Source organism: Hydractinia symbiolongicarpus, chromosome 9 (assembly GCF_029227915.1).
Source record: "Hydractinia symbiolongicarpus strain clone_291-10 chromosome 9, HSymV2.1, whole genome shotgun sequence".
NCBI lineage: Eukaryota > Metazoa > Cnidaria > Hydrozoa > Anthoathecata > Hydractiniidae > Hydractinia > Hydractinia symbiolongicarpus.
Genome location: NC_079883.1, coordinates 2,889,926 through 2,916,637, shown reverse-complemented (window position 1 = coordinate 2,916,637; position 26,712 = coordinate 2,889,926). Strand labels below are relative to the sequence as shown.

At 31.0% G+C, this 26,712-nt stretch overlaps 3 protein-coding genes across 3 annotated transcripts in view; 2 read left to right on the top strand and 1 right to left on the bottom strand.

Moving 5' to 3' along the window:
* LOC130656330 (protein unc-79 homolog) overlaps positions 1-8,521 on the bottom strand; it is a 36,465-nt gene extending 27,944 nt beyond the window's left edge. Inside the window, exons 1-4 of the mRNA XM_057459163.1 lie at positions 7,621-8,521; positions 6,255-6,350; positions 3,236-3,347; positions 778-1,331 (exon numbers count right to left, since the gene is read on the bottom strand). Coding sequence (XP_057315146.1) covers positions 778-1,331; positions 3,236-3,347; positions 6,255-6,350; positions 7,621-7,660 — 802 coding nt within the window. The 5' untranslated portion in view covers positions 7,661-8,521. The remainder of the gene's footprint in view (positions 1-777; positions 1,332-3,235; positions 3,348-6,254; positions 6,351-7,620) is intronic.
* Positions 8,522-9,031: 510 nt separating this feature from the next.
* Positions 9,032-16,931, top strand: LOC130656338 (ras-related protein Rab-8A-like). Its single transcript, XM_057459173.1, has 6 exons — positions 9,032-9,310; positions 11,164-11,224; positions 13,061-13,121; positions 13,840-13,917; positions 14,575-14,781; positions 15,151-16,931. Exons 1-6 carry the CDS (start codon positions 9,187-9,189, stop codon positions 15,241-15,243), a joined length of 624 nt encoding a protein of 207 aa, XP_057315156.1. The 5' UTR covers positions 9,032-9,186; the 3' UTR covers positions 15,244-16,931.
* Positions 16,932-19,457: 2,526 nt separating this feature from the next.
* LOC130656336 (tropomodulin-2-like) lies at positions 19,458-26,274 on the top strand. The gene is made up of 8 exons (XM_057459171.1): positions 19,458-19,734; positions 21,207-21,474; positions 21,991-22,098; positions 22,588-22,829; positions 23,117-23,200; positions 23,522-23,581; positions 24,348-24,492; positions 24,930-26,274. The coding sequence occupies exons 1-8, from the start codon at positions 19,612-19,614 to the stop codon at positions 24,986-24,988; spliced, it is 1,089 nt and encodes a 362-aa protein (XP_057315154.1). The 5' UTR covers positions 19,458-19,611; the 3' UTR covers positions 24,989-26,274.
* Positions 26,275-26,712: the final 438 nt, after the last annotated feature.

Below are 26,712 nucleotides of genomic sequence, written 5' to 3'. Positions count from 1 at the left end.
AATCAACCAAAAGTTTAAAATGACTGTTCAAGTCAAGGTTTTAGGAGTTGAAAACAAATTTTTCCTGATAATTATTGTACAGAAATTACCTTTTGTACCCCTATGTTAGGAATATACATGGGGCAAGTTAAACATTGTATAGATTTAAATTGAACGCACATGTGAACAGGTCACAAAATTGGAATCTTTAGTTAAATATTGCAACTTATGTGACAAATCAAATCTTAGAGAGTTAACAAATCACGTATGTAAACGTTTTTTTTTTCTCTGAAAGTACATGCTGTGGTTAGATAAACAATGCCTTATGTACCTTATCTAAAGCATGTCAATATTAATCGTGAAATTTGACTTTGGCCATCTTTTGTGTGTTACCATAATTCCTCTTTTATTCTTTATACTTATGCAAAGTTTATAAAATGCAACATTTTGTTTCCAAAAAAAAATATATATTGATGTATTCTGTTATAAAAATTGGTGATAATAAGCCTTAACATATAATGCTTTGAATATGTCATTGTAATAGAATTAAATCTTTGGATGATTAATAATTTTATGTTTTTACACTTGAAACTACAGCCAAATAACCATTATCATAATGGCTTTCTAAAGGTGGCCATCAAAATATTAAAATGAGGAAAAAATATTTGTTTGAAGATGTGTTTACCAAATTCAGGTGCGATAAAAGATTTGTTTTATATAATAACTTTTATATTTCTGGACTCTTTACTTTCTACCAAAATCAACTTTCTGCTATAAAATAAATATAAAAACACTTACCAATATCTACTGGTGGAAAATATCTGTTTAATAAGTGAACAGAACTCTCCAAAGATTCTCTTGTGCCGTATGCCAGTACTGTTAATAGATCTGATGACACATCAATTTTAAATCTCATTAGACTTTCCATTACTTTAGCACATGCTCCAATATCAGCAGCATCTAATACACTTGCTAGCACTGAAGGTATGCAAAGATTTATATCTGCCATTTCGTCATTAATATCAGGAGTCATGAAAGCATATATTAAAGGAATAATATACTGTACTAGTAAGTCTATCAACTTTGTTTGCCAAGGTTGCGATATATCATATAAAGTTTCAGCAATTATTAACGGTAGCTCTAAGATTGTTTCTTGTAATAAAAATGGTACTATACATGCTATTGTTGTTACTAAGGCATCACATAAATCCTCTGTTTCTTCCAGGCTCTCCGAATGTTTCAACAACACAAATAATGTGTTAAATAGCTCCTGGTAGTCTGCATGAGGAAACTTGCTGCCATCAAATTTATACTGTGATGGAATGAAGCATGAGTTCTTATCTTTTACCCACCTAATATAAAAATACATCGTTTGAGATTACTGCACAATATTATAATCATATTCAGAACAAAAATCAATCACAATTAGCTCCCTGGCAAAGGACTCTGGTTCTGAACATTTTTAGTGCTCTCCATCAGATGAGAAAACAAAGTTATGGCAAATTGACTGATTTATTAGCCGTGTCTAACATATACCCAAATAACACTTAAATTTTAACATGCTTCTTGTACTATGTTTTTCTTTACGGTTTTAAGAACATCTCACTTGAAAATTAATGAAATTCAAAAAATTCATTTTGGTAATTTAATTGCAATAGGGGTGTAAAATAATAAACTAAACATTTCACACCAAAGCTCCAAATGAAATTTCAACAAATAATTTTTTTAATAAACAAATGTGATGCTCTCTGGGAAAAAGGACCAATTCTATTTTAAAAACATACTTTTAAAAATACAAAATCTCCATATTTAATATTTTTAAAAAAAGAATAACGAAAGTTTCTACCAAAAGTCAATTTTATACATAATCTTTTGTAGCCTTAAATCTATTCACATGCAATCCCCAATTGTGCAATGATTGAACTATTTTTTCCTATCAAAGGTGTCTTATATATCTTATATTTTTATGATGAAATTTGATGTAAATCAGCAGTATTTCTGATACTTACATTGAAGAAAAGCAAAAACAAATCTTAAATGAAGAAATCTTTCTGGTTGGTTTGATTTCAAATAAACATAAAAAATTGTACATTCCAGGCTTTCGAGTTCTAGTTTTTCTAATTGGTTTAATTTAAAATAAAAAAAGTGCACATTCCAGGTTTTCTAGTTCTTGTTGGCACTCTGCCATTTCTAATGCGGGTGCAGGCATGCTAACAAAGCAAATAACATATCATGTCATTAAATTTTTTTCCCCAAGTGATGCCGATGCTATGGAGTATGGTAGCACACTCAATAACCTTTAGGGAAAAAGCTGTTTTCACAAATATTATTTTTAAAAGTTGTAAAACTCTTTTTGCTATATGAGGGATATTGAGTACATATCTAGTAACAACAAATACCAGAGTTTTAGCTATCGGGATATATTGTATGTTTCGTTAAATTGAAGCAAGATTATAAATTAATTTTTGGAAAAGCTAATTTTGCACTTGTGTTTAGGTTGGATTAATTGTTTAAGGAAAACTATATTACACTAATCACCATTATAGGTTGGCAACATTATATAGAATAACTAAGAAATTGGGATATATCACGAATTTAACACAAATAAATTGCTTGATTGGGGAAAACTCTGATTTACCCTCTTTTTGGCTGAGAAGATGATTATTAGAGACTGGGTGTCGTTTATTAAAATAGGTTATTAAAAATAGGCCAGACATTGATTAAAGCATTTACAGAAAGTTGTTTTTTTAAATTGGCTGAATGACGATCTGGATTTTGAAGACTGAGTATTATTTTTATTATTAATATTACGAAAAATTTTTATACAGGATAACCAATTCTATATATACAGAAAAATATACAGAAACAAGCTTGTTCCTTTATTTTGTCCTGTAAAGGCCATAGTATGTATGGCATCCTCCTTTTTTCATAAATAATACTCTTGTTTTAACCTGATTTACATTGTAATATTGTATTAGGTCTGCTCAGTATATTATTACACATGCATGCACAAAAATGTGCCATAATGCTAAAAAGTCATGTATTATATTCGTTCCATAACTATTCTTTGACATAATCCTGCCCACAATTTTGAACTGCATTTTGAGCTCTGTCAAATACAACTATAGCATATGAAATTTCTATAAAAAATGTCTCAACTTCTGACAGGTGGATTTTTAATTTGTTTTTCAATATCATAAAAAGTATTAGTAGCAATTAGAGCATTTAATAAAGATAATGAAAAAAATTTACTTACGCAAATAAAGTTGATTGAAAATATTTCAAATTGGTTATGACATCCCTACCAGTTTGTGTTGTTGCAGCATTTTCTTTTACGAAATCTTTCAACACACGAACTTTTGCAGCAACTAAAAAAAGGTTCAATAATTCAATAAGGAGAAAAATGCTGATTTTGTTTAAATAATAGCTGAGGTAGCAAAGTTCTAAGAGTTTTGGTGAATAACATGAAATATAATTTTATATTGTTGTGATCATACGGATTTGTCTAAAGATTTCTCCCCTGAAAAATATTAGGTATGTTTAGGGGACTACATAAAAATAAAGAACAAAGAAAAAAGAAATTGTATCAAAAGAGATTCAGGATAAAATACTCCTCAAATTTCTCTCTTCTGCACAGCACAACAAGTAAGACCTGCTCTAAGTTTTGCAATAAGAGGTTCTATTAAGAACTCTACTATTGAGTCTCCCGTACAGTTCTGCTTTTGCGAAACTATATGTGACAAGAATCTTTTATCTTTTATCTCCACAAATGATGTGTACATTATTTATAGTTAGAAAATGGCCCATTATTTTTGCACACCTAAATATTGTTTTGCTGTGAACATTTTTGAACAAAAATACATGGTGATTTGTGACATTTTCTCCTTTCCTTCTTCAATTTACCACAAAAGTGAAAATATCTGGTTATAAATTCAATTTTTTTGTCTAAAGGCCAAATAAAATATCTTTGAGATACAACACGAAGGGATATGACTTGTAAACCGAAGGGAAAATTTGGTTAACAAATTAGAACTTTGGAACTGCAGGGTCAAATACAACAAGGTTAAGGCATTAATATTAGTGAATTTTTTAGGTTTACATTCAACAGATGGTGAATTATTACAAATGTGTGCCACATAATATTCATTATTAATACTTTTCAAAAAACAATACAATTTTAACTGGGTTAGCTGGTTAAATACAGAGGAAGTTGAGTTTAGATCTAACACAGTCTAGATTAGATTGGAAGAGGGGCATTAATATACCCCGTCCAACCCATGATAGCATGAAAAACGGACAGCCAAGAATAATGATGATGATGATGATGATGATGATGATGATTGTGAAAAATTCAGCCTTCCTTACAAATTCACATGCAAAGTCAGTTGCTGTTTGAAATTTTATGGACATCTTTAATGAATTTAGTAAACCTAATCCCTTATGGTATAGAGCTTGAGATAATAATAAGATAATAAAATATAAATAAAATAATGAGATAATAAAATAATAATTTGAGACGCTGATTAAAATAATACATAGGATCATGAGCTTATAAACAAAAGTCAATTTCAAAACAGGTGAGTCAGCTCAGCTTTTGAAAATATGTCCAATTTTATTCCAGGTTACCTAGGCAAGAATTTAAATCAGTTATTTCTATCTGTTATGTAAATTGGCTTCATCATCATCATTATAATTCTCCGCTTAGGTCCATTTTCAATTTAGTATAGGCTTGGTATAGTAAATTACTGACCTTCTTCTAATGTGATCTAGGCTGCATTAGTTCAGACTTAATAGTTCCTTTGGGCTTTTCCCCATTGACTGATTATTTTATGTTGGGAGAAGAAATAATAACCCTTTCCGTTAGCATATTTCACTTGTACATATTTAATAAAGTTTTGACTGAAAAAATATGAGCAAGTTTCATAACATTTGCTTCTGAAAAGCCGGGTTTTTTTATAAGAAATTGTTATTAAAACCTTATTTATTAAACGCAGCTCATTATAAATGTTAAATATTTACATGTTAATTTATCAGAAGGTCATTGTTTAAACAAAATTGTAAAGTCAAAATGTTTTTTTAAAGTTTTCAGTTTAAATATCCGCATATAGTGCAATTAATATTATTAACTTCTTATGGGTAAAGTTGTGTGCGCAAAGAAAAAAATAAAATTAGAATAGAACAGGTAGATTGAAAAAATCAGTGCTATTATCTTCAGCGCAGTTAGCTTTGTAAGGCAGAAAAATGTCGGAATTTACAGCCATGGTAAAAACAGTATATAAATGGCAGACTGAGTTAAATTGATTATTAGAAAAAGGTTTATGTGGAGGTGATGTAAAAAAAATATGTTGTATTCTCTGTAAAAAATATGAACACAACTTAGAACTTGTAAAGCTTCACAGCAACCTGGATAGAAGGTAAATTATTGCTTTATAGTAGCGTAAAATAACTTATTTTCATTTTCTTATGCAAAGTCGTTTTAAATGCTTTTTGTAAATTTAGCCGTTTTTTTAATAGGCTCTACATCCGTGAAAAAAATATGAATTCTCATCGAAAAACAAGTAGCTAATGATCAAAGTAATGATCAAGCCAATGGTAATTGATCTATGGTGTTTCCAGGCCACATTTGGATGGTGGTTTACTTAGTTACGGAGTGCCAAAATTTTTGCAAACTGACTTTACTTTTCTCATTCAAACCCTGCACCCAACAGATAACCTTAAGCACAAAAGAAAATGATAGTAAAATTTTTAAAGATTGTATAAAAGAATAAAAGAACCATAAATTTTGTACAAACTTTGCAAACACTCACAGTCCTAATAAATTTGGATTTCATTAATATGTTTATACATGTATTATATGGAAATCAGTTTATCTACTTGCCAATGGCGAATGGTAAATGTACAAGAATTATGTTCAATTCAGTGGAATGGAAATGCAGCCTTCAAATTTCGGTTCAGCACTCGGCAATTGCCGAAGTAATTGCCAAAGTATTAGCAGTTATAAGGCATTTAATGCACTGTTCATGGCAAATGTTCATGGAAAATTTATGAAAATGCCTCTAATATGTTACGTTTACTTTTTTTAAAAGGAGCCGAGCTTGACAACCTCCAAGAAAACACATGTCCTGGTTCAAGCACCATGTGCCTAGCTGGCTCAGATTTCCCTGCAGTTTTTTATGCCCAACCCCTCCAACACACACACTACGTTTGGTTTCATAATTATACTTTTCTCCACAAAAACAGGTTCCCTCATAAATTGCCAGATCATTTATACTTACACTGTTTAGACTTTGTTGAATATCCTTCGTTCACTTCCATTCTGTTTACCTGAAACGTCCTTGTTATTTGTAAACATATATAATATCTTGTTACATCTAAATAAAGAATAAAAACTATCAACAATATCTTTCATAAATAATTACTTTCATAATAGGCCATTGCTTTTTAGAGAAAATAAATAAATGAAAAATGCAGAGAAATTAATTGTTCAAATAACAGTAACCTAAATACTTTCAGCACGAAATGAATAGATATTGTAAACAACAGCAATTAAAATGAGCTTAAATTTTATGAAGAATATTTGTTTCCTAAATAAAAATATCTTAAACTTTCAGAACAAAACCATGCATAACTTTAGCTTGCATACATAATCATGAAGCCAATCAAAAAGACTTACATCAGGAATTTTCAAATTAAGATTACAGTTTTAGCATGTGCGATTGCACTCGCATGCCTCCACACATGGCTAAAACTAAATTTGATTAAATAATCTCAACATAGTGAGATTATTTTTCGCTAAAATAGGCATAATACAAGTGGAAAACAAGACAGATTATTATTGTCGTAAACCCTCCTTTCTGTATAAATATTATTAATGATTTGTGAAAGTATGCTACAGTTCTGGAATCAGGACGCCTCACATCATGAGCACGTATCATACGTGACACGAACGATCAGCAATCCAATCGTGAACATCGCAATAGAAAAAATGTTAATAAAGATCTATCATCACCATTAATCGCGATTGTTGCGATGGATTGTGAAAAACATTAAAAGCATTAAACAATAGATGCGTATAATCTTGTTTTTGTTTTTTTTTTACATTTAAAAGTTCTTTTGCATCTTGTAATATATTTTTATTGGAAACGTACGCAGATTAATTTTTTAGTCACGAAGAAAAAATAATTTGTCTCAGTAAAAAAAAAAGGAACTAGCACTCAAGGTGAAAAGATAAAAATACTTGCATGTTTAATAAACTTGTTTATAAAAGTTATGCAGCAAAAATTTTTCTTGTGTTGTTTTAAAAGTTATACAACAAGAATTATTCTTGTGCTGTTTTGAAAGCTATACCGCAAGAGTTATTCTTGTGCTGTTTTGAAAATTATACAGAAAATCCTTGTGTTGTTTTGGAAGTTTTACAGCAAGTTATTCTTCTTCCACTTAAAGTAATGAAAAAAAACAAAAGTTATTTTGATAAAAAAGTTTAGTGTTTTTTTTAATGTTTTTTGCGCAGTCTTAATAAGAAAATCTAAATTTAAGTGCTAAATCTTTTTCCGGACTATAGTTTAGTTGACAATATTTAAAGTCTTTCACGACATTAAAATTATTCATTTAAAATTCATAATGGAGGACGGTGTTACTTACTTCTGATACTTCTGACAATCTTTTGAGTATGGTCACTCATGTCTGTCGTGCTCGACCGGCGTTCACCTCAACGGTGTTACGACAAAAGTATTCTACCTTGTTTTTATTATTTATTCCAAATGGTATCGACTAAAAGTCTTCCGGTATTAGATTTTATCAAGCATAATGGGATGGGATAAGAAAATGTTTGTTTGTTGTTCATTTTTTTTTCTTTAAAAATTTTTTGCTTGGTATCATTATTTTTTGTTTTTGTGAAAATTAGGCCAGGCCGATAGAACTGATTAAGTTGGAGTCATCAGAAACAAGAATAAAGCTTACAACGACGAATATACTATTAATTTAAAAAACAACAATAAAACAACTATTTATATTTAATGGGGTTATTCTTTCGTGACATTAATTAAGTGATTATATATTATGTTTAAAGATGTATCATCATAGTCGCAATGTGAAAAGCGAAAATAACAATGTATCGTGGGATGTAAATTATTTAGTACTTTATTGAATTAGTATATTTTAAAAAACCCTTTGACTTTAAATAATTATCTAAACATTTTTTATAAAAAGCATAATGCTCTAATTTTGATTAGTTGTTTGGCTGTTGATTATATTTTGCCAATGTACAAATTTAATTTAGAAAACAAGGGTGCCAATAAGCCGCATACGCTGTAAAAAGTGCGGACGTTTTCGGGCAGTATCGGCATTTGAAAAAAATTTGAGTATGCGCACGAAAAAAACCCCAAAAACCAGAACAATTCCTGAAAAAAAAAACACTTAAAGATTCACCACCAATAATTCAGAAAACTATAAAAATTAAAATAAAATTCCTATGTGGTAGCGAAGTTCTTAAAAAAACTGTTTTTGATGGTTTTTGATAAGTATTACTTGATAAATAGCTTATATATAAACTTTATTAACTCCTTTCTCTTTAAACACCTTCTTCCAACTGTCGTCAGTGTTACAAGAAATTGCATTTCAGGAATGCTCCGGGCAAGATTGGGACTGTTACCATGAATTTTTAATCAGGCAGTCCTTTTTAACATTGGGCAGAATTTTTATCGCCTTTTTTGGGGGGGATTGCGTTCAATTCTTGACTCATTAGGGTATAAGCTTAGTAGTAGAGGGTTGACATCACCCATACATGTTAAATTATCCAGTTGACCTTTTTGTGAGTGGATTTGCTTATCACAGAATTAGGGTGGCTGGTTAGCTAGAGAAACTTTGGAGATCTGATATTTTTTATAAAGAACAACAGGGAATTATGCACCAATGAAAAACAAAACTTTATGTATTTTGTTTACATATTTTAGACATGTTTCCATGTTACCATCGCACGTAAGTTGGAAATCAAGATTTGCAAGCGCTATTTTTCAGGCATCTGTAACACCGAACTACATCTAGTGACGCAATGCTGATTATGCAACAATAAGGAGGACTGGAGATGCGCGAAAAATGTTCTACCACCCTGTCTTCTGCGCATATTTTAGGAAAATCATAAAATGATACATGCCGGGCGCAACAAGCGATAGATACAGAAAAGTCTCTTCTAAAGTGAAAAACTAAAAGATGGCCAAGACTTATGATTACCTATTTAAGCTACTATTAATTGGTGATTCAGGTGTTGGAAAAACCTGTGTGCTATTTAGGTTTTCCGAGGATGCTTTTAATTCAACTTTTATATCAACTATAGGTAAGTGTATTCTTCCCTTCTGACCTTCACTTTAGGATTTAAACCAAAGAAAATTTCGACCAGGGTTTTGTGTGTTAGACAAAGTGTATAAAGCATTCAGACCTTTAAACTTGTATTGTAGCTAGTTATAACATACCACTGTTGCCTCAAATAAAACAATCCTAACACTAGCAATGATTAGGCCAAAGAAAGTTGTATGTTGGTTTACCGCTACATGTAGCTATATTTACCACAGCCAAAAAAATCCATTATTTTAGTAATTTCATCTTTGTCCTTTTCGTCCAAAAAAGTAAGAGCTGAGGAAAATTACCAAGGAACATCTAAAGAGCGTTTAAATAATTTTATCATGCGCGCACCCCATGTTTATTTTTCTCTATTTTAATAAAATACTAACCAATTGTAACCCTGTTCTCATCACAGAAAGGAGGCATTATTTCCAGGGTGGGCTTTGTTTTTTTTACTTGTGGCTAAGCAAGGTAATATAAAAAAGGTTTTGGAGCAAACACAATGAAGAAAAAGTACAGCTTAGATAGATAGATGTGCATATTTTACATAGCTAGCCTCACAAATATCTGTTATTTCCAGGAGGGGCCCGTGGCTTAGATGGGAAGTTCTAGAGTATTTAATGCTTATTTTGTGCTAATTTCCTGCAACATTGAATGGCCCACGCTGTGCCATCTCCCTAATTTCCTCGCATGGCTTGGGTTAGCTCAGGGCTATGGTAACATTCACTCGTTCCGGAACCCCGGTCTACCGCACAAAGTGTGATAGTTTAACCTCTAAACTACGGCACCATAGATTACCATAGCTCACCATAGCTTCAATTATCACATTGTGATCAAAGGCATGACAAATAGCTGCTGGTGTGTCACAACATACATTATGAAGAGGGACACGTTTTTTTTAAATATATGTCCTCCAAACAGCGTTTGCAACAAAGTAAAAAGGGGTATTCCAAGCATCAAAGGAAAATAAATAAATAATAAAATTTTGTGCATCGAACAGCAGTAAACTTGGGTACCAATTTCTTTAGCCTTAGGTCTGCCTTTGTTAGTATTGTTGCTTAGTTAGTGCTAGTCACAATACAGAACATTTAAGCCAGGATGATTGGTCTTGCTATGAATAAATTGTGATTAATTGCCTGTAATTGCATGTCCATGGAGTGAATATTGCCTGACCATTAAATCGCTCCTGTTTAGTAATGTAATTTCATTTGTAATTTCACTTAGCCCTAAATTAAGTTTGCATTTAATTTAGGGCTAAGTGAAATTACAACAGTTCCTTGTCCTACACAAATTTAAAAGTTTTAAAGTTTCAATATTAATTGTAATTACGCATAATGAAGGAGAGAGCTTCTAAAATTACAAGAATATGGTAGTAAATAATGAAGGAGTTGCATTATGCAATTGTGAATTTCATGTCCAATTCCTGAAACCACTTTTTAATTCAAGTGAGCTAGTCATGTAGCTGGCATCATATGTGGCATATCCATGTGATTTTTCAATTTAATGAGTTGTTCTACAGGCAGCAAAGATATTTTGGTGGTCATAGGAGGTTATAAGGACAGACTTGATACAGAGGAAGTTGAGTTTAGATCTAACACAGTCTAGATCAGATTGGAAGAGGGTCATTAATATACCCCGTCCAACCCATGCTAGCATATATAAAAACATATTCTTTTTTGTGTATTTTTACTATGTGATTGACTGTTTGACAATAGTGTCAATATGTCACATTTTAAATGTTTTTTTTGTTGTTGTTCTAATATATTTTTTTTAACTTCTTATTATTTTCTAAGAAAAATGTCAGGGAAATAAGGGGTCAAGGTATATGGTTATCTTTTTTTTATTTAGGCATTGACTTTAAAATACGTACAATAGATCTTGATGGTAAAAAAATAAAGTTACAAATATGGTGAGTTGTAATTATTTCCTTTATGTGTGAAATGCATAGCGATGCATTGGTTCAGGTTTGCTTTACACCATAATTTTATAAGACAACAAGAAACTACAGCCTGTTTAAAATCACACATAAGAAACAAGATCAAATCATTTAAGGTGGTGATAATTTCACAATAATTAGTTATTAAAACTAATTTTCAGACTATGTATCCATATTTTTTTTTAATTATCAAGCCTGTAAAAGATAAAGAGACTTAAATAAACTTGAGCTTCTAAGCAAAATTTTGTGTTGCTTATAAAAAGAACATGCATTTTTAAGCACTCTCTGCACTCCACGGATTAACTAGTTATATTGCCACAATTAACCGATATCAAACAATATTTAGTTCAGTAACTTTAAATTATCACAAGATAGGAAGGACAGCAACATCAGCTTTTTGTTAACACTAAATTTGAATTTGAATCTAGTGCAATAAAAATGTTTGACAAAAGGGTAAACATATCACACTACTCTGTATGTTTCACTTTTTTGTTGCAGCAAAATTCTTATATGTTAAAATAGTTTAATATTTCTTTACTTAAAATAAATTAGTGACAGTTAACAATATTGTTTTAGAAATATTAAAAAAGTTGAGACAAGACTGTTTTCCTCAATCTGTGTGTTATTTTATAAAAATCGAAAAAAAAACCACAGCAAAAGAAGACTTCATGATTTACCTCTGCAATTATAATTGAAAGGGTCCGTATGGGTAAAATTAAAAAAGAAAATGTACAGCTCAATTGTTTTCTTCTGTAATTTCATGAAATTAGAAATTGTTTTTAGTTTTAATTAGTTTCTCTTTTCTTTTTTTAATTTTTTAAAATAATATTGTATATCACTTTCAGACCTCAATATTTTTTTGTATTTTTTTATGGGTGTAATGATCAATTGCACACCCTGTTGTGGTGTGTGTGTGATCAGTTTTATAACAAACCTGTACACCATTGGAAGAACTGTTCTTAAGACCCCTGCTAGACCTAAAAAAATACAGTCGTTGCTAACAGTTGTTAATGTAAATGTGATCAAAGTTGCAGAAATTTATAACTTATTTTTTCTATGCAGACGATGCATTTTTTCAATAGAATTTTTGTTTTGTTTATTTATTTAACACTCAATCAATTGTTAAAGTTTAACTGGAAATTGTTGTAGTTAAGTTTTGTGGAAATATAGTTAAGTTGTGACATGACCGTGTTTGTATTTTGCATTGACAACAAATGATATGTGCATGCATATGTACAGCCGAAAAAAATTAACAACAGACCACAAGCATCAAAGATATGAAGTAAAAAAAAGACTGGCACTGAAATTGGTTAAAGTATGCTCTTAATCAGAAAATATAATAGTTAAAAAAAAAACAATGTAGTGCATTTTAAATCTTGTATTCCTAAAAAAAAAATTTAATGGAATTAATTTGTCAGTTTGACCTGTGTAGTCTTTCTTCTCTGGCTCGTCAGGATGTCATTGCATATAACTTCTAAAAGATTTGTAGCTTGTCTTGAAGTTGGTGGATTCTTTCATACCCCATTGCCTCTTTAACCCAGGGACTCCATCCCGGTATTATTGCATCAGATAAACCACAGGCTCTTATACACTAAGTCATGTTGCCAGGAAAAGGGTTTGTGAGTATCCAGATAACTTAGTGTTTCGACCCCTCCTCAGCAGGATACCAGAGCCAGCAAAGGAACTGAGTAGTGCAAGTTTGTTTGAGAACCAACATTGTTTTTTGTTGTTTGAGAGAGTCAAAAATCTAGGACCTTGTGAACAGTCTGAACTGCTTATGAATTGATGTTGAAATTGATAACTTTATAGGGACACAGCTGGACAAGAAAGATTCCGAACCATCACCACAGCATATTACAGAGGTGCTATGGTAAGACTAGTTTAATCTTGATTATAGGGTATAGCGTCCTTATCACATGACTGCGTTTTGCTATTCCTTTCTGTTCGCCAGCTACACTGCATGACTATAGGTTTTACAAATTGTTATACACAAAAAGTGACTAAATTTACACAATTTACACACAAAATGATTCTTCAAGTGTGTTATATCATATTTTTTCTTCTTTAAAATGTAGTATATCATGGTTTAAAACGTACATCTACCTATTAAGTATGCTATAGATATTTGATCATGATATAATTTATAATATTCCAACCAAATTCTTGACTAAAACCTTTTAACACAACGAAGGATAAATCTTTTCAATAAACAGTATTATAAGTGGCACACTCAGTTCTGTATATGCGTACATTGCCATCAAGAAATGCATAATTGAACTATATATACTGTGGTATCCTCAGCTTCGAGTCTATAATTTATCATAATGTACCTGTAAGCAAGAAAGCCTGTACGCAAGCTTTCTTGCTTTACCCTGCAGGAATACTTGCATTTATTACTGGTATTTTTATTAAGTTGTCTTTTGTGTATAGTTAAAAACTATAAAGTTATTTAGCGAGTGAATGGCCATATTGGGACCAAAAGCATTTGTTTACATAATTGTGTAATATGGATGACAATGGTTATTTAGTAAGGTAGAAAACAAATAGTTTTAATTAAATGACTTTTTATTACAACCTTTGTATTTTAGGGCATCATGTTAGTTTATGATATCACTAATGAAAAATCTTTTGATAATATAAGAAACTGGATCAGAAATATTGAAGAAGTAAGTCTTTTCTCTTTAACCGTGTGTGAACACCTTATTAGGCTTTGCCTTTGCATTTTACCAAACTGAGGTTTAGAATTTTTGACAATGCGATACCTTACATTGCATGGTAAACATAGTACATGCTTGAAAGAGTTGTAAAGATGTCTGATTTTTTTGCCAAAAAGTGCCTGTGTAGGAAAGGTTGAACTGACTGTTTCGAAATACTGCTCTTAGGAGTATAAGCAAATAAAACTTTTTTTTATTCAGTCTCCTTGGGTAAAATCTTATTTTTTAAAAAAATAATCAAAGGACCACTGTGTAAATTTTAGTGGTGATTTGTATCCTTACGAACACTTCTGTTTGATTTGCGTAGTGTATATTTAATGCTTTTCAAGAGATCACCTCACCAAATTACTTGTGTAGCAAGGATAAATCATTTCAATCAAATATTTATAAAGGCAATTCTTATTTTTGTTGTTTTGTTCTTTTCAAAGTGTAAAAGGGGTCCTTATCATGCCTGCTAAAACATTTTCCAGACAATCAATAAATCATTTAAAGAAAGAGTCAACAACCCGTCAATCAAAACTTTGTCTTGATAAACTTACTTTATAAACTCACTAAAAACATATAGCACATCAAGGGTATAGTTCATAAATACGTTGTTTGTTTTTTCAGCACGCAGCGGCCGATGTGGAGAAAATGATACTAGGTAATAAATGTGACATGAATGATAAGAGGCAAGTATCAACAGAGAGGGGACAAGCGCTAGCAGTCGAATACAATGTAAAATTCATGGAAACCAGTGCGAAAACTTCTATCAATGTAGAAGAAGCGTTCATCTCGCTAGCAAGGGATATCAAGAAAAAAATGGACAAAAAATTGGTAAGGCTTTCTCTTTAGTAAGGCTTTCTCTTTAAAAATATATATTATTATATATATACGTATTTTGTCTGTGTGTCCGCGAGAAAAACGTCGTGTTACGGAAACACGAAATGCGATGTATAAAGGACGGGCGACCCCGTGGATTTTTCCACGGGTATCCGACTAGTTCTTTAATATTTGTCTAATTTGGTGGATGTTTTTATGTTTTTTAATTATTTCTTTTTCACGAAATTGTGTTTTTACCTTAGTTTTCTTTATAATATAAATTTCTTTGACAAAAAAGAATTAAGGTTTTATGATAAAAATATTTTAATTCACTTTTTTTTTTCTTGTCCAGCTGTGTCCCTATAAAGTTTTTTGTTATTTTAGGAAAATCCCAATGCGACAGGCGATGGTAAAATCAAAGTCACAACAGAGACTAACAAACCCAAGAAAAGTGGTTGGAAATGTACATTACTGTAAATATTAGAATTTAGTATGATTATGCAAGCCCTTATAATACGCCACACTTAGGTGTAACTAGCGTTCAACCTGTTTACTACATCATACACGCGAATTAAGTAAACTGACTGAAAAAAATTCTTATTTGCTCTTTTTCTCTGTTGTTGTCTTTCTCTAAGGTTAACCCTAGGATCAAATTCATGAAAATGGTTCAATTCTCAAATTTTGACATAAAATAATTAGTAATTAATTAAACTTTTGGAAGCCTGTCCACAGTTTTTAATCTGGGCATTTAAAATTACCATTCCAGCAAATTCCTAACTTTTTGCAACGTGTAAATGACAAAGCTGAAGAATGGTCAAACGCACCTTGTGTCACCTTGTGGGGCGTTTGACCATCTTCGTAGGCGCTGTGACAGGCTGTCTTATGTTAAGATTTTCATGTAGATTTAGGTAATAACCTTTCAATACGTTACTTACCTTTTTTTATAGTTTAAATGTACAAATCGTTTTTTGTTGATGCTATTATTGTTATTATTGTTATTATTTTGTGATATAAAATTAAAAAACTTTGTCTTTGTTTTCAATGATGGTTTTTTTGTGTGGTTGAAACACCATGTGGTAGAGTTTTTTTATATTGATTTGTTCATGTTCAATGGTGTGCCATTAGACCTTTTCGTATAACTTCCTCAAAAGAAATTCATAATGTTTAGGTAGTAACGAGGCTTACCTTAACAAGTGGAATTTGCATCTAGTGGAATTTTTTTATTGTGAATTCTATTTGTTTTTTTATTTAACCGATGACAATGGTACAAGGAGTCGTGCTTAGGACAGTTTGGGGTCGTGCTTAGGACATTGTTTGGACTGTAGGTCGATATTTGTACTCGTCATCTCTAAACTTTTCTGATTCATCGTATTTGAACTGTGTGGTTTTTAAGAGTATACAAGTTTTGTTTTTTGTATAAGCAATCGAGTTGCTAAGGACTTAAAACGAAATTTAGCTTGAAACACTGTATGAAACTTACTTGTAAACTTAGGGAACTCTAGCCAAAATCTAGGACTTTTTAGTACATTGATTGAACCTACTAAAAAGTCCTTTAATGAAAGTCTTTCACGTTAAAATAGCAAGTACAAAGCTAAAATCTTACAAATTTTAAGACTACGCTTAGCAACTCGAAACTGGAATTAAAAATTTTTCCCTTCGCAACTGAGCCTTCAATGAAAAAAAGAGTAAATTTATTTGTAAAGTCTGTTTGTAAAGGTTTCTCATTCTTTTAATGACTTTTGATTTGTACTGGGTGAGAATACGGGCGTGTATATTTCAAAGCTATCTTTTTTCTCCTAACTTTTGGTAAAAATTGTATATATTGGAAATTTAGTTATATCATCCTAACGAGTAAATCTCCATTTTCATTGTTATGTCTAGCCTTTTTACAGATTTCTGCAAGCTGCGTGTTTTTTTACTCAAACTTATCATTTTTAATATTGTAGTGTTTCATTGTCATCTAAGTGCAAAGTCTATCGGAGGTGGTTCTAGATTTTACCATTTTTACGATATCGTTTTCGCTTTATCGAAATCTGTCAACTGATTTTTACTTTTTATTGGTTCACATTATTTTATAACTGATTTTTTTTTTCAGATTATATATTAAATTGTAAAAAAATCTTATTTTATTTAGTAAAGATTATGACAGTATTTTCCCCGATTGAGTCGAGCACCATTAAACAAGTGAGAAATGTATTCGGCTAATTTCCAGGTGTCCCTGTAGGTGGTATTTTAGACTGACTGCCATTACCACTACCCTGGTAAATCAAGCTTATGTTTTTATGAAAATACACGTAGAAAGAAGTTGTGTATGATCTTTTTTATATAAAGACAGCAAACGGATTTCACTACTTTATGTACGCCGCTGATCTGTATTATAGGTTTTTCTTCTCTAAATTTGTATGAGCTTGACCCAATACGAAATAAACAAAAGCACAGACAGTTATAGTCACCGGTCTCAGCCCAGATTTATAATATGGAGAGTTTAGTTTTTCTAAAGGTGTTCTCAGCCCTGTACCCGGAAGTTTATCTAAATTGTGAAATAAATCTCAGCTTGTGTTGCACCGTTACAAAAAGCCAAATTTGTTGATTGATGTGTATACAAGCGCGCTTGTCAAGTTGTTTTACGGTGTGCTTGTTTTTGTGAAATAGACCCTTCCCAAATCTCCTAATTGTAATTATGCCAAAACTCAATTAAGAAGGTCGGTACTAAAAATGATTCTTATCCTTAACTTCCTTAGCAAAGGACAACCTTGATCCCAGGGCTTGTAGCGTTTTTTGATATGAGGATGAATAGTCCCCGGGAACGAGGTTGAAGAAAGGGTAGATCATATTACCTAATTTTGTAATAATTTTTATTCGTTAAGTGCCTCAATTTCGAGCTGAAAGTTACGGTGAAATCCTTTATATAGCCGAGCTTCCTACGAATAACCTCGTTTTCAAAATAATTATTTTCTTTAAGTCTAAATAAAGTACAATCAGAATATTATGTTGTTCTAAAAACTGCATTTTTGTCATGATAATTTAATATTCTATCTGAATATCCTTATTTGAAGAGCACAGAACCATTATAAATTTCGGATGACGTCATAATTACTATAATTTATGAAATTCGGGAAAAGTGTATTTAAATCAAAGATAGTATAGAGAATGCCATTTCAAACAAAAAAATTAAAAGAAGCTGCAGAAAGGACGTTGATGCGTCGTTGTCGTTCTTGTCGATACCGACATAAATATCACATGAACAAAAATAAATTTTTGACTTATGCTTGAATTGATACAAAATGCAGGGCTGGGTAATAATCGATATATTTCAAACTAAATATTACAGATGATGGACAGATTATATATATTTGAAGACCTGAGAACATTTCACAATGCCAGACTGTTATGTTTGTGTTGTCATGGATACCATTCTTTGTTATTTTTAGCTGATGACATATTACGGTTCGTTTTTGAATGACGACATGGCCTGGTTTCTATATTGTTTCTTTCTTTGAATGAATTGCATAATATATTTCTGATGTCATTTCCGCTATAATAATAAAATAATGCTTCTCCTTACTCAATTAATTATTGTTACTAGCTCTATTCTCTGCAAATTAAATATTTAACGAAATTTTTTTAAGTGCGTTCTTAAATTTAAAAATGTTTTTGTTCGACTTTTTTGTCGACTTCTTTACCCTTCTATTTCTTTTATTTTTATCCAGTCTGGGGACGAGGTTGATTTCTATTTCGATTCACGTGGGAAAGTTACGCAGTCTTGCTTTTATGCATCCTTCTTTTTTTCCTAGGATCTTTTGTCATTTCACTGCCGTCAAGTTAATTATCGAAAAGGCAAGAAACCCTGAGAGATGAATAAAGTCATTTGTCTGTTAACTATGTGCTGTTTTTATGGCCTAAAACAACTCATTTCGTGACATGCTGCTTTCCAAAAAAAACGCCAGTAGAACAAAAACACCGTTAATTCCTAGTCTTCTATTTCGCCTATAATGATCTTTCTGGTTTTACAATAAGTTTTGGATAGCACTTTTTGTAAAACAAGAAAATTAAATAATTACAAAATTAGAAAGAAGCTGCCATATAAGTAAGTCATAGTCTGTAAAAAGTGACTAAATTTTAACTCAATGACTATTGTCTTCTGGTATCGACCAAAACATTTTTTACCAACTTGTTTTGTTTGTATATGTACGGACTTCGGGGCTTATTTTTCTTTGGAGGAAAAAAGAAGAAAAAACCTATTTTAAAAATATGCACAATCGCAGTATACGAGAGAAATACCGAAATGTAAGTAAGAATTGCTCCATTTGTGACCGGATTGTTTGGTGAAAGCTCACGAGTTTTTGTGTTAGCGCGTGCGCACTTTGATATTTGCTGATAAACGCCCCCAGTAAGTGCTGGGCTGTCGATAGTCGATAAAAAACCAATGGAGTTTTTTACTAACACTTATAAATGAAAACAACCTTGACTTGTGGTTATAATTAGAATTTGATACACAAAGACAAAAACAATTAACTTTTGTAATTTGAAAACAAAGATTTCAAATTAGAAAGATTAGACGATTAAATATTTCCAGGACCAGATAATGTCTTTCGTGATTGCGCACTTTGTAGAATGCTTTAATCAATAAATCAATAAACCTCTGGTCCACAAAATATGCAAAAAAGAACAAAATAAAAACATGAAATTTAATGTTGATATTGAAGAACCGCCTTGAGAGAACGCGAACGTGTTATATTAAAAGGTACTTTTGTTTACATTCAAAACTTGAAGGATAGTTCATTACTAGGTCAAAAAAGGAAAATATTTGAACCTGCGAGAAAACTTATAAACAAATATATTTCCATGGTGCAGTTAGCGACAGAAAATATGACGACTAATGGCCTTCTCAGTGAAGAGGATGACCTGATCTCTGGTCTTACCAAAGAAGAATTGGAGGAGTTTAACGAGGCAATTGATGATCCAGATGTGAGTTTTATTCAAAGTTAGGTTTGTTTTGGTGGTAAATGTTGTTTTGTAATCAAGAAACTAAAATTCCTTGCTTGTACCCAGTCATGGATAACACATACACAAAGCTAAATTGTCACGTTGATGACCACAATTTTCCCAGTACTATGCATTAATGAGGATAGAACTTTGTGGTAGATCTGTTTACCACATGGTGTAGCCTTGTCTTCTGCATTCATATTTTCACTGCATGTTTTCTTTGATAATTATAATTGCATTTGTATATATTTGAAAAATTTATGATGTTTTTTACCCAGCTAATATTGTTTATTATTCTTTCTGAGAACCCACACAAGCTTTTTAGGCAATACACCTTTACGATAATTCAATTGTACATGCGTTCCTACGGCTCTTCATCGTTTTACAATATCGGAAAAAAAGGAGGTAAAAATCGTGTTTTTTTATGAGAGTTTGTTAGAGACGAAAGCATGTTTTCTCCAGTTTTTTAACTTCCGTCGTATCAATTTCTCTCAAACTTTCAGGAAACGTTAATAATAATAAGATACAACTAATGTGTACTTTTTAAACAAAACGCGGCAAGAAAAGTTATCACGAAAAAACGTGTTTTCTCCTTAATAAACTCTTATAAAAGTGTGATGTTTACCTCCTCTTATGGCAAAATAAGCTGCGATGGAGTGTTATTTTTTCCGAATTATCGTAAAGGTGTATTTCCCATCTAAAGATGATAAATATTGACAAATGTGATTGGGTAAAGTCTATTTTGAGTTAACATCCTCCCAAACTATTAATTTGAAAAAATAATTTTATTTGAAATTTCTGCATTTATGAAACTGGTTCTTTTCTGGGAAAAGTTAAAAAAAAATGCTCCTGGAAAACAGAGTACCCTGTCAGCCAGGAACTACTTTTAAAATAAGTTGTTACCTCAAATAGGATGTACAATATAGCATAATGAACGGCAAAGCCTGTAGGTAGACTTGAGAGAAAGTAAAAAAGACAGACTCAATAAGGAGGTATTTAAGCAACCCATCCAAATATGGAAAACGAAATGTTAATAATGGTGATGATGATGAATTAAAATACAACATAAATAAGCTGTGTTTAACTTTAAATGCTCATACACAAGCCTTTATTCCTTTTTGCATTGTTTTGTGTCTGAAAAAGCCTAACATATTTTTTATGCTGATACCATCAGAACATCTTAAACCACCATATAACTAGTTTCAGGTCAGTATTGTTTCACTTTTCTGATTTTTTAAATCGGAGCCTAATTGGAATCAGATTAGGTACATAAACAAAACCTTGGATATGTCTTGTGTTTTTAACAAGTATGTTTACCTACACGAGCCTGCCTTTTTGCCAGCTGTAAACTTTCTGAAATCAACTGTAACCGTTAGCATTTTTGCTTGTTAAAACTATACATGTGCCAATAGACAGTATTTTTATATATAGTATTTTTTGTTTCTAATATTTAGAATGAGTTATTACCAGCTGGCTTCCGAGCTGATGACCAGACTTCCAAAGCTCCAACTGGCCCATTTAATAGGGATCATTTGATGAAATATTTAAAGGAAGAAGCCATGTCTTCAGAACCAAGTGAAGATTTTGTACCCTTTGAGAAAAAGGTAAGAGGGAAGGTGTATAAACCAAAAGAAGTGAAACAGAAAAACACTCCTCTATTACCGGATGATTTGAGTGACGTCCTTGATGGTGCTTCAGAAGAGGAGTTATTAGAATTAGCAGGTTTGTTGTTATTTTTATAAGATTCGTTAAATCTGAGCCGAGGCTGGCTGTACGTAGGCATGATAGTCTTTTTACCTGTGTTAGTTTAACTGACAATTGTAAACAACATGAAACTCTGAGTATCAAACAAATGCGTTGTTAAATTTTTCCTTGATTTTGTTCTTGGTAAAAAAAGACAATTTTAATCCAACCAAACCAAGAAAGCGTGTATGTTTTAAGATTTTGTCTTAAAAATTAGACCAAAGACTTTTTTAGTTTATTTTTTTCTAAAACCGGATTAATGTTTGAATGAACCATCTCTCATCAGGCAAAGAGACAATCCCCTTCACCAGTGAGGTTTTATTTTGATTAGTGACTTTGAGATGTCAAATGAGAAAAACTTTATTCCTTATTTATCTTTCTAGTTATACATACTTTGTTTTTGCATGTTGACCGAAACCTATGCACAAATAAATAACTGTTTTATTAAAATTAATCTCATTTTCTACAAACATACAAAAAATTTCTATTTTTTAGCCTGTCTTGGTATTCATGGCATGCTTACACAAAAACAAAGTGAACACATGGAAGCAGATAAAGCATGGGAGTCATTAAAGGGGTCAGGACTGCGAAAATATAAGGGTGGTAAGTTGATTCTATCATGCTTTTTGCTTTTCTTCTTTCTCATTTATCCTAAGATTTCATTTTACACTTATTTTTTAATTTTGCTTCTTATGTTATTATTTGTAAGGCAGATCTTTAAAAAAAAATGTTTTGTTTTGTAGATTGCTTCTTAGATGATTCATGTTTTAAGTTGTGGTTGATTAAATTACTAAAATTTCAACTTAGCCAGATGCTTGGCAGTTGCTTAATAAGTTTTTAAGTCTTAGTCCCAGCCCTTAGACACTTAGTTTCTTATATAACGAAAATATGTGGTGTTTAAACTTCCATATTTATCCTTTAAACAAAATTTCTTTTTTACTATTAATTGACCTTATGTTTTACCATTTTTATACTTACAAATGCACTTTAATATGAAATGTTAAGTGACCAGAAAACCTTTTTCTGTCATTTTAACTATTTGTGGTATATTTTTCAAGATTTTTATGGTTTCATGGTTTGTTTTCTTTTTAGGAATAACTGTTGCAACTAAAACGAAACAATACACAGACATAAACGCAGTCAACGAATTGGATATAGACAAAGCATTAGAACAATTGAAATCTCACGATGAATCGTTAACCGAACTAAACTTAAATAACCATAAAGATGTTGACGAAGAAAAACTTCTTTTTGTTGCTAAAGAAATAAAAGATAACACACATATAAAAAGCATATACATGGCTAATACAAAGATGTCTGATAGAGTAGTTAAAGTAAACAAACATTGTTTTCATTAAATCTTGTAGCACTGAAAACAATCAAAATAAATTTTTTTTTTCACTTTTAAAATTTCTCTTACAGTCATGTACAAATTCTTTTGCAATTGTGTCAAATTATAACGTTCCACACTTGCATTCTTAATGCTTGTTGTTACATGCTTGTTACAGGGTAAAAATTTATCAATCAAAATAAATTGTATTTTTATCATGTATGTGGTATAGAATCTTTGCTTTTTAAATTTATCCATTTTTTTATGTTAATTTCTTTGTATCTGTTTTAGGTGTTGTCAGAATCACTGAAGCAAAATAAAACATTAGAATCATTAAATATTGAATCAAACTTTTTGACTAGAGAAGGTATTGCTGTAAGTAATTACTATATATTTTCGTATTTGATTTTATTGTTTAAGAAATGAAAATGCTTATTTGTTTAATTGCAGGGGAAACAATTTTACAGATCTGTAAATAAAGTTACTTTTCATGTCAAGAAGATTACTTTCAGCTTGACCTTTCCAAACAGTGACAGTGGACTTATTAACATTCAGTTTTTTTGTGTTATATAAGAAAAAATGTTTTTCCCACCATATGGTTACTTCGATAAACAAGAAAAAAAAAGATTTATAACTACTTCATCTTGTTTTCTGTTTTATCATTTTTCAATGTTTTGTTTATTTATTTAAAAACAGGCTATTATGGAGATGGTGGAAGTAAACACAACATTAAAGGAGTTAAAATTAGCCAATCAAGTAAGATTCTATATATTTGTTTCTTTGTTTGGTTTTTGTTCGTTTGTTTGTTTCATTTTTGAATGTTTATTTATAAAGGATTCATATATTCACAAGTGTACCAAGTTTTATTTAAGTTTTTTCACAGCATATTTTTGTAATAAAATCACCAATTAACAATTTATTATTTCAGAAACATACCGTTTTTGCATGTTTCTGTCACCAATTACTTTTGTGCATATGCATCTGTCAGATTTAAACATAGGCATGATAAGTAAAATATAAATCATATTCTGAGAAATAATCTAGACATTTAATTCTTAAATTTGTTAGGTACAATTTTTTTATGAGACACTGAATAACCTTAAAAACCAACTGTGGAAATTAAAAAGGGATATAGACATCCATTTTATTTCTTTGATCTTCATTTAGTACCTACTTACTAAAGCTCGTTAATTCTACTTGAACTTTTAATTAACCTTCTAAAAAAACCTTCTTTTCTTTTTTATCTGTTTTTATTCTGTTTTGAATTTTTGTGGCTATTTTAATTGTCGTATTTATTGGCAAATAAAATATTCAAAATTTTACGATCTACTTGCGTCTTAAGCTCGCTTTTTTAATTAATTTAATTTAATAAGTATATTGTTAACACCAGTGTAAATTTCTGTCATTCCCAGACCCAATGTACTACCAGTTTTATCCTTGGCAGGTGTTAACCCTGAGATGCTAGTGCTTGTATTATACAGTTTATTTAATAGGATAATTATTCACCTGTTTTCCTTTGCAGGCGCAAAAAATTGGCCATCAAGGCGAATCCCGCATCAGCAAATCATTAGCTAAAAACCACACATTATTGCGGTTTGGATATTCGTTTGAGTCAAGAGGTCCGAGACACAGTTCAAATAAATACATCATGAGAAATAACGATGCAGGTATGAATATTTTTAAGTCCCCCTAAGGGCCTAAGTGTAATTTCTTCGGATGATTAGAACTTTTTACTGGAGAAAGGGAAACCAAGACTAGATAAATGTCAGATTTTAAATACCTTTGGTTTTAATTTACTCTTGAATATAAAAAAGTATATTACAAATGTTGCCTTTCTGTACAAATTCAATTTAGAAGAGACTTAAATGGCCTCTGTTTCACCAACATTGCACCTTTTTTAATAAACTGTTGTCCCAGCTCTTAAAAATTTGCTAACCTGAAGTATTATTTTTTTTGCTAAATTCCTCTTAACGGGAGTTTTTTTTTAACTTGGACATTCGTTAAGTCGAATTATCTTCCTCGGTCTCTTGAAGGTTCGTGTTGCCGAGAGTACAATATACTTAGAGCGTATGTTTCACATGTGATTTAACAAAATTTTTTTCAGATCGGCAAAGAAGACAAGCCGAAAAACAAGCTGAAAATTTATCAAATGGAGGTAGCTAAGAAAGAAGGATATTATCATGGGAACGACATCCACGAAATAATATATATTTATATAGAAATCGAGCGACAAGATTTTACTTTTACTTAAACGTGCTAAATATATATATATGGCTGGTTTCATTGGCACCGTTGCATCTTGGTATTGGTTTAAATGCATGCTGGTACACCGTGTTGTTGTATTTTGCAGCAGAAAGAAATAAAAACGTAATTTAAGGGCTATAACTTTTTGTTCTTTTCGATTTTCTTATTATATTTCGAGTTTTATTTGTGTATAAATGATAATTTCGCACTTATTGGGTCAAATTATTAAGTCTCAAATTCTCTCTTTGTTTTATCCAATTTGAAGTTTTATAACTGTTGCATCTTTTCAATTTTTTCAAAAAAGTTCGTTTTTGAGACAATTTTTTTTTTTGAAAAATTGTACGTAACGTTGTATATACAAACATGGATGCGAAGTTCGTGGACTCACTTTCCTACTTAAAAAGTGGTGATATATAGTTTTCCAAATTATTATATAGTATTATAAGAAAATGATAAAATTGTAATAGCGAAGGTATAAAAAGATAATAAAAAAGTATTTTTATGTTATATACAAAATTTCTTGATGTTTACATGACAGAGATTATCTCTCCATGTTTACATGAAAGCATAAATGCTGACGTGGTTTTACCATGGAAACGATCAGAAGGTGTCTTGTTTTTCTTTAGATAATTTTACATGCAAATATTTTCTATTAAAAAAAGTGATCAGTTGATAATTATTTTATTTTACGTTTTTTTTGTTTCCCTAAAATTGATTTTATTTTTTGCGAAAACTCAACGTAAGGCTTCACTAAATTTGACATCGGAACTTAAATAATGAAATGTTATCAGTTTTTTTTACCCTGTCAAAACTCACCTCGAGTTCTTGTTCTTAGAGGGTGATTAGTTATAACATGAGCAACCATTATTCCAAAAATCCTTTCTTGTTTTTGCTGACTGGAGACAACCTATCATAAGAAATGGTGTTGGTGTTTTTGTAGATATTTCTTTTGTAAGATTTTGAACGTAAATAGAGGTGTTGGGTTATTGTCATAAAGATCTCACATACAAGACATTTTAATGAGATATTCAGTCAGGCGAAGATTATATGTTAATAGAAAAGTACAGAGCTAGCTAGTAAGCTGCTAGCTACCATTTTAAGTTTTTATTTCTGTAACGATTTTTAATTTATTGATTGTTGTAATGTAAAGGTGATATCTGCTCTGTTTAAAACATCAGTCAGAAATACAATATATTTTAGTAATATTTTTTTCGTTCTGTACTTTGTCATATCACTTTTCTTTTCCTTAGCGATAAAAATGGGCGTACATAAATTTAAGTCAACCTCGTCTCCAGGACCCTTTATTATCGCGCCGTCCTTAAAATAAAAAGCGCAAGGGTGCCCCAGAGACGAGGTCGATTTGAAATACATTTAAGAATGTAGTATATGCATTTTACATTGACTAAATCGTCATTTACCAGAAATTTCGTAAGGGGTTGCGCAAAAATAAACCGTATTTGTACAAAGTGAATTTTTGCCGAGTTTTTTTTTTTTTCGGCAAATCCTACCAAGTCTCCCTTTTTTAGTACAAACTAACTTCCACTTGCTAAAAATTCAGACTTCCCTACATTGCAAAGTTACAGGAAGCTTTCGCTTTTACTTTCAATTTAGCAGCAGAAATAAACGTCCACAACTGCAAATGA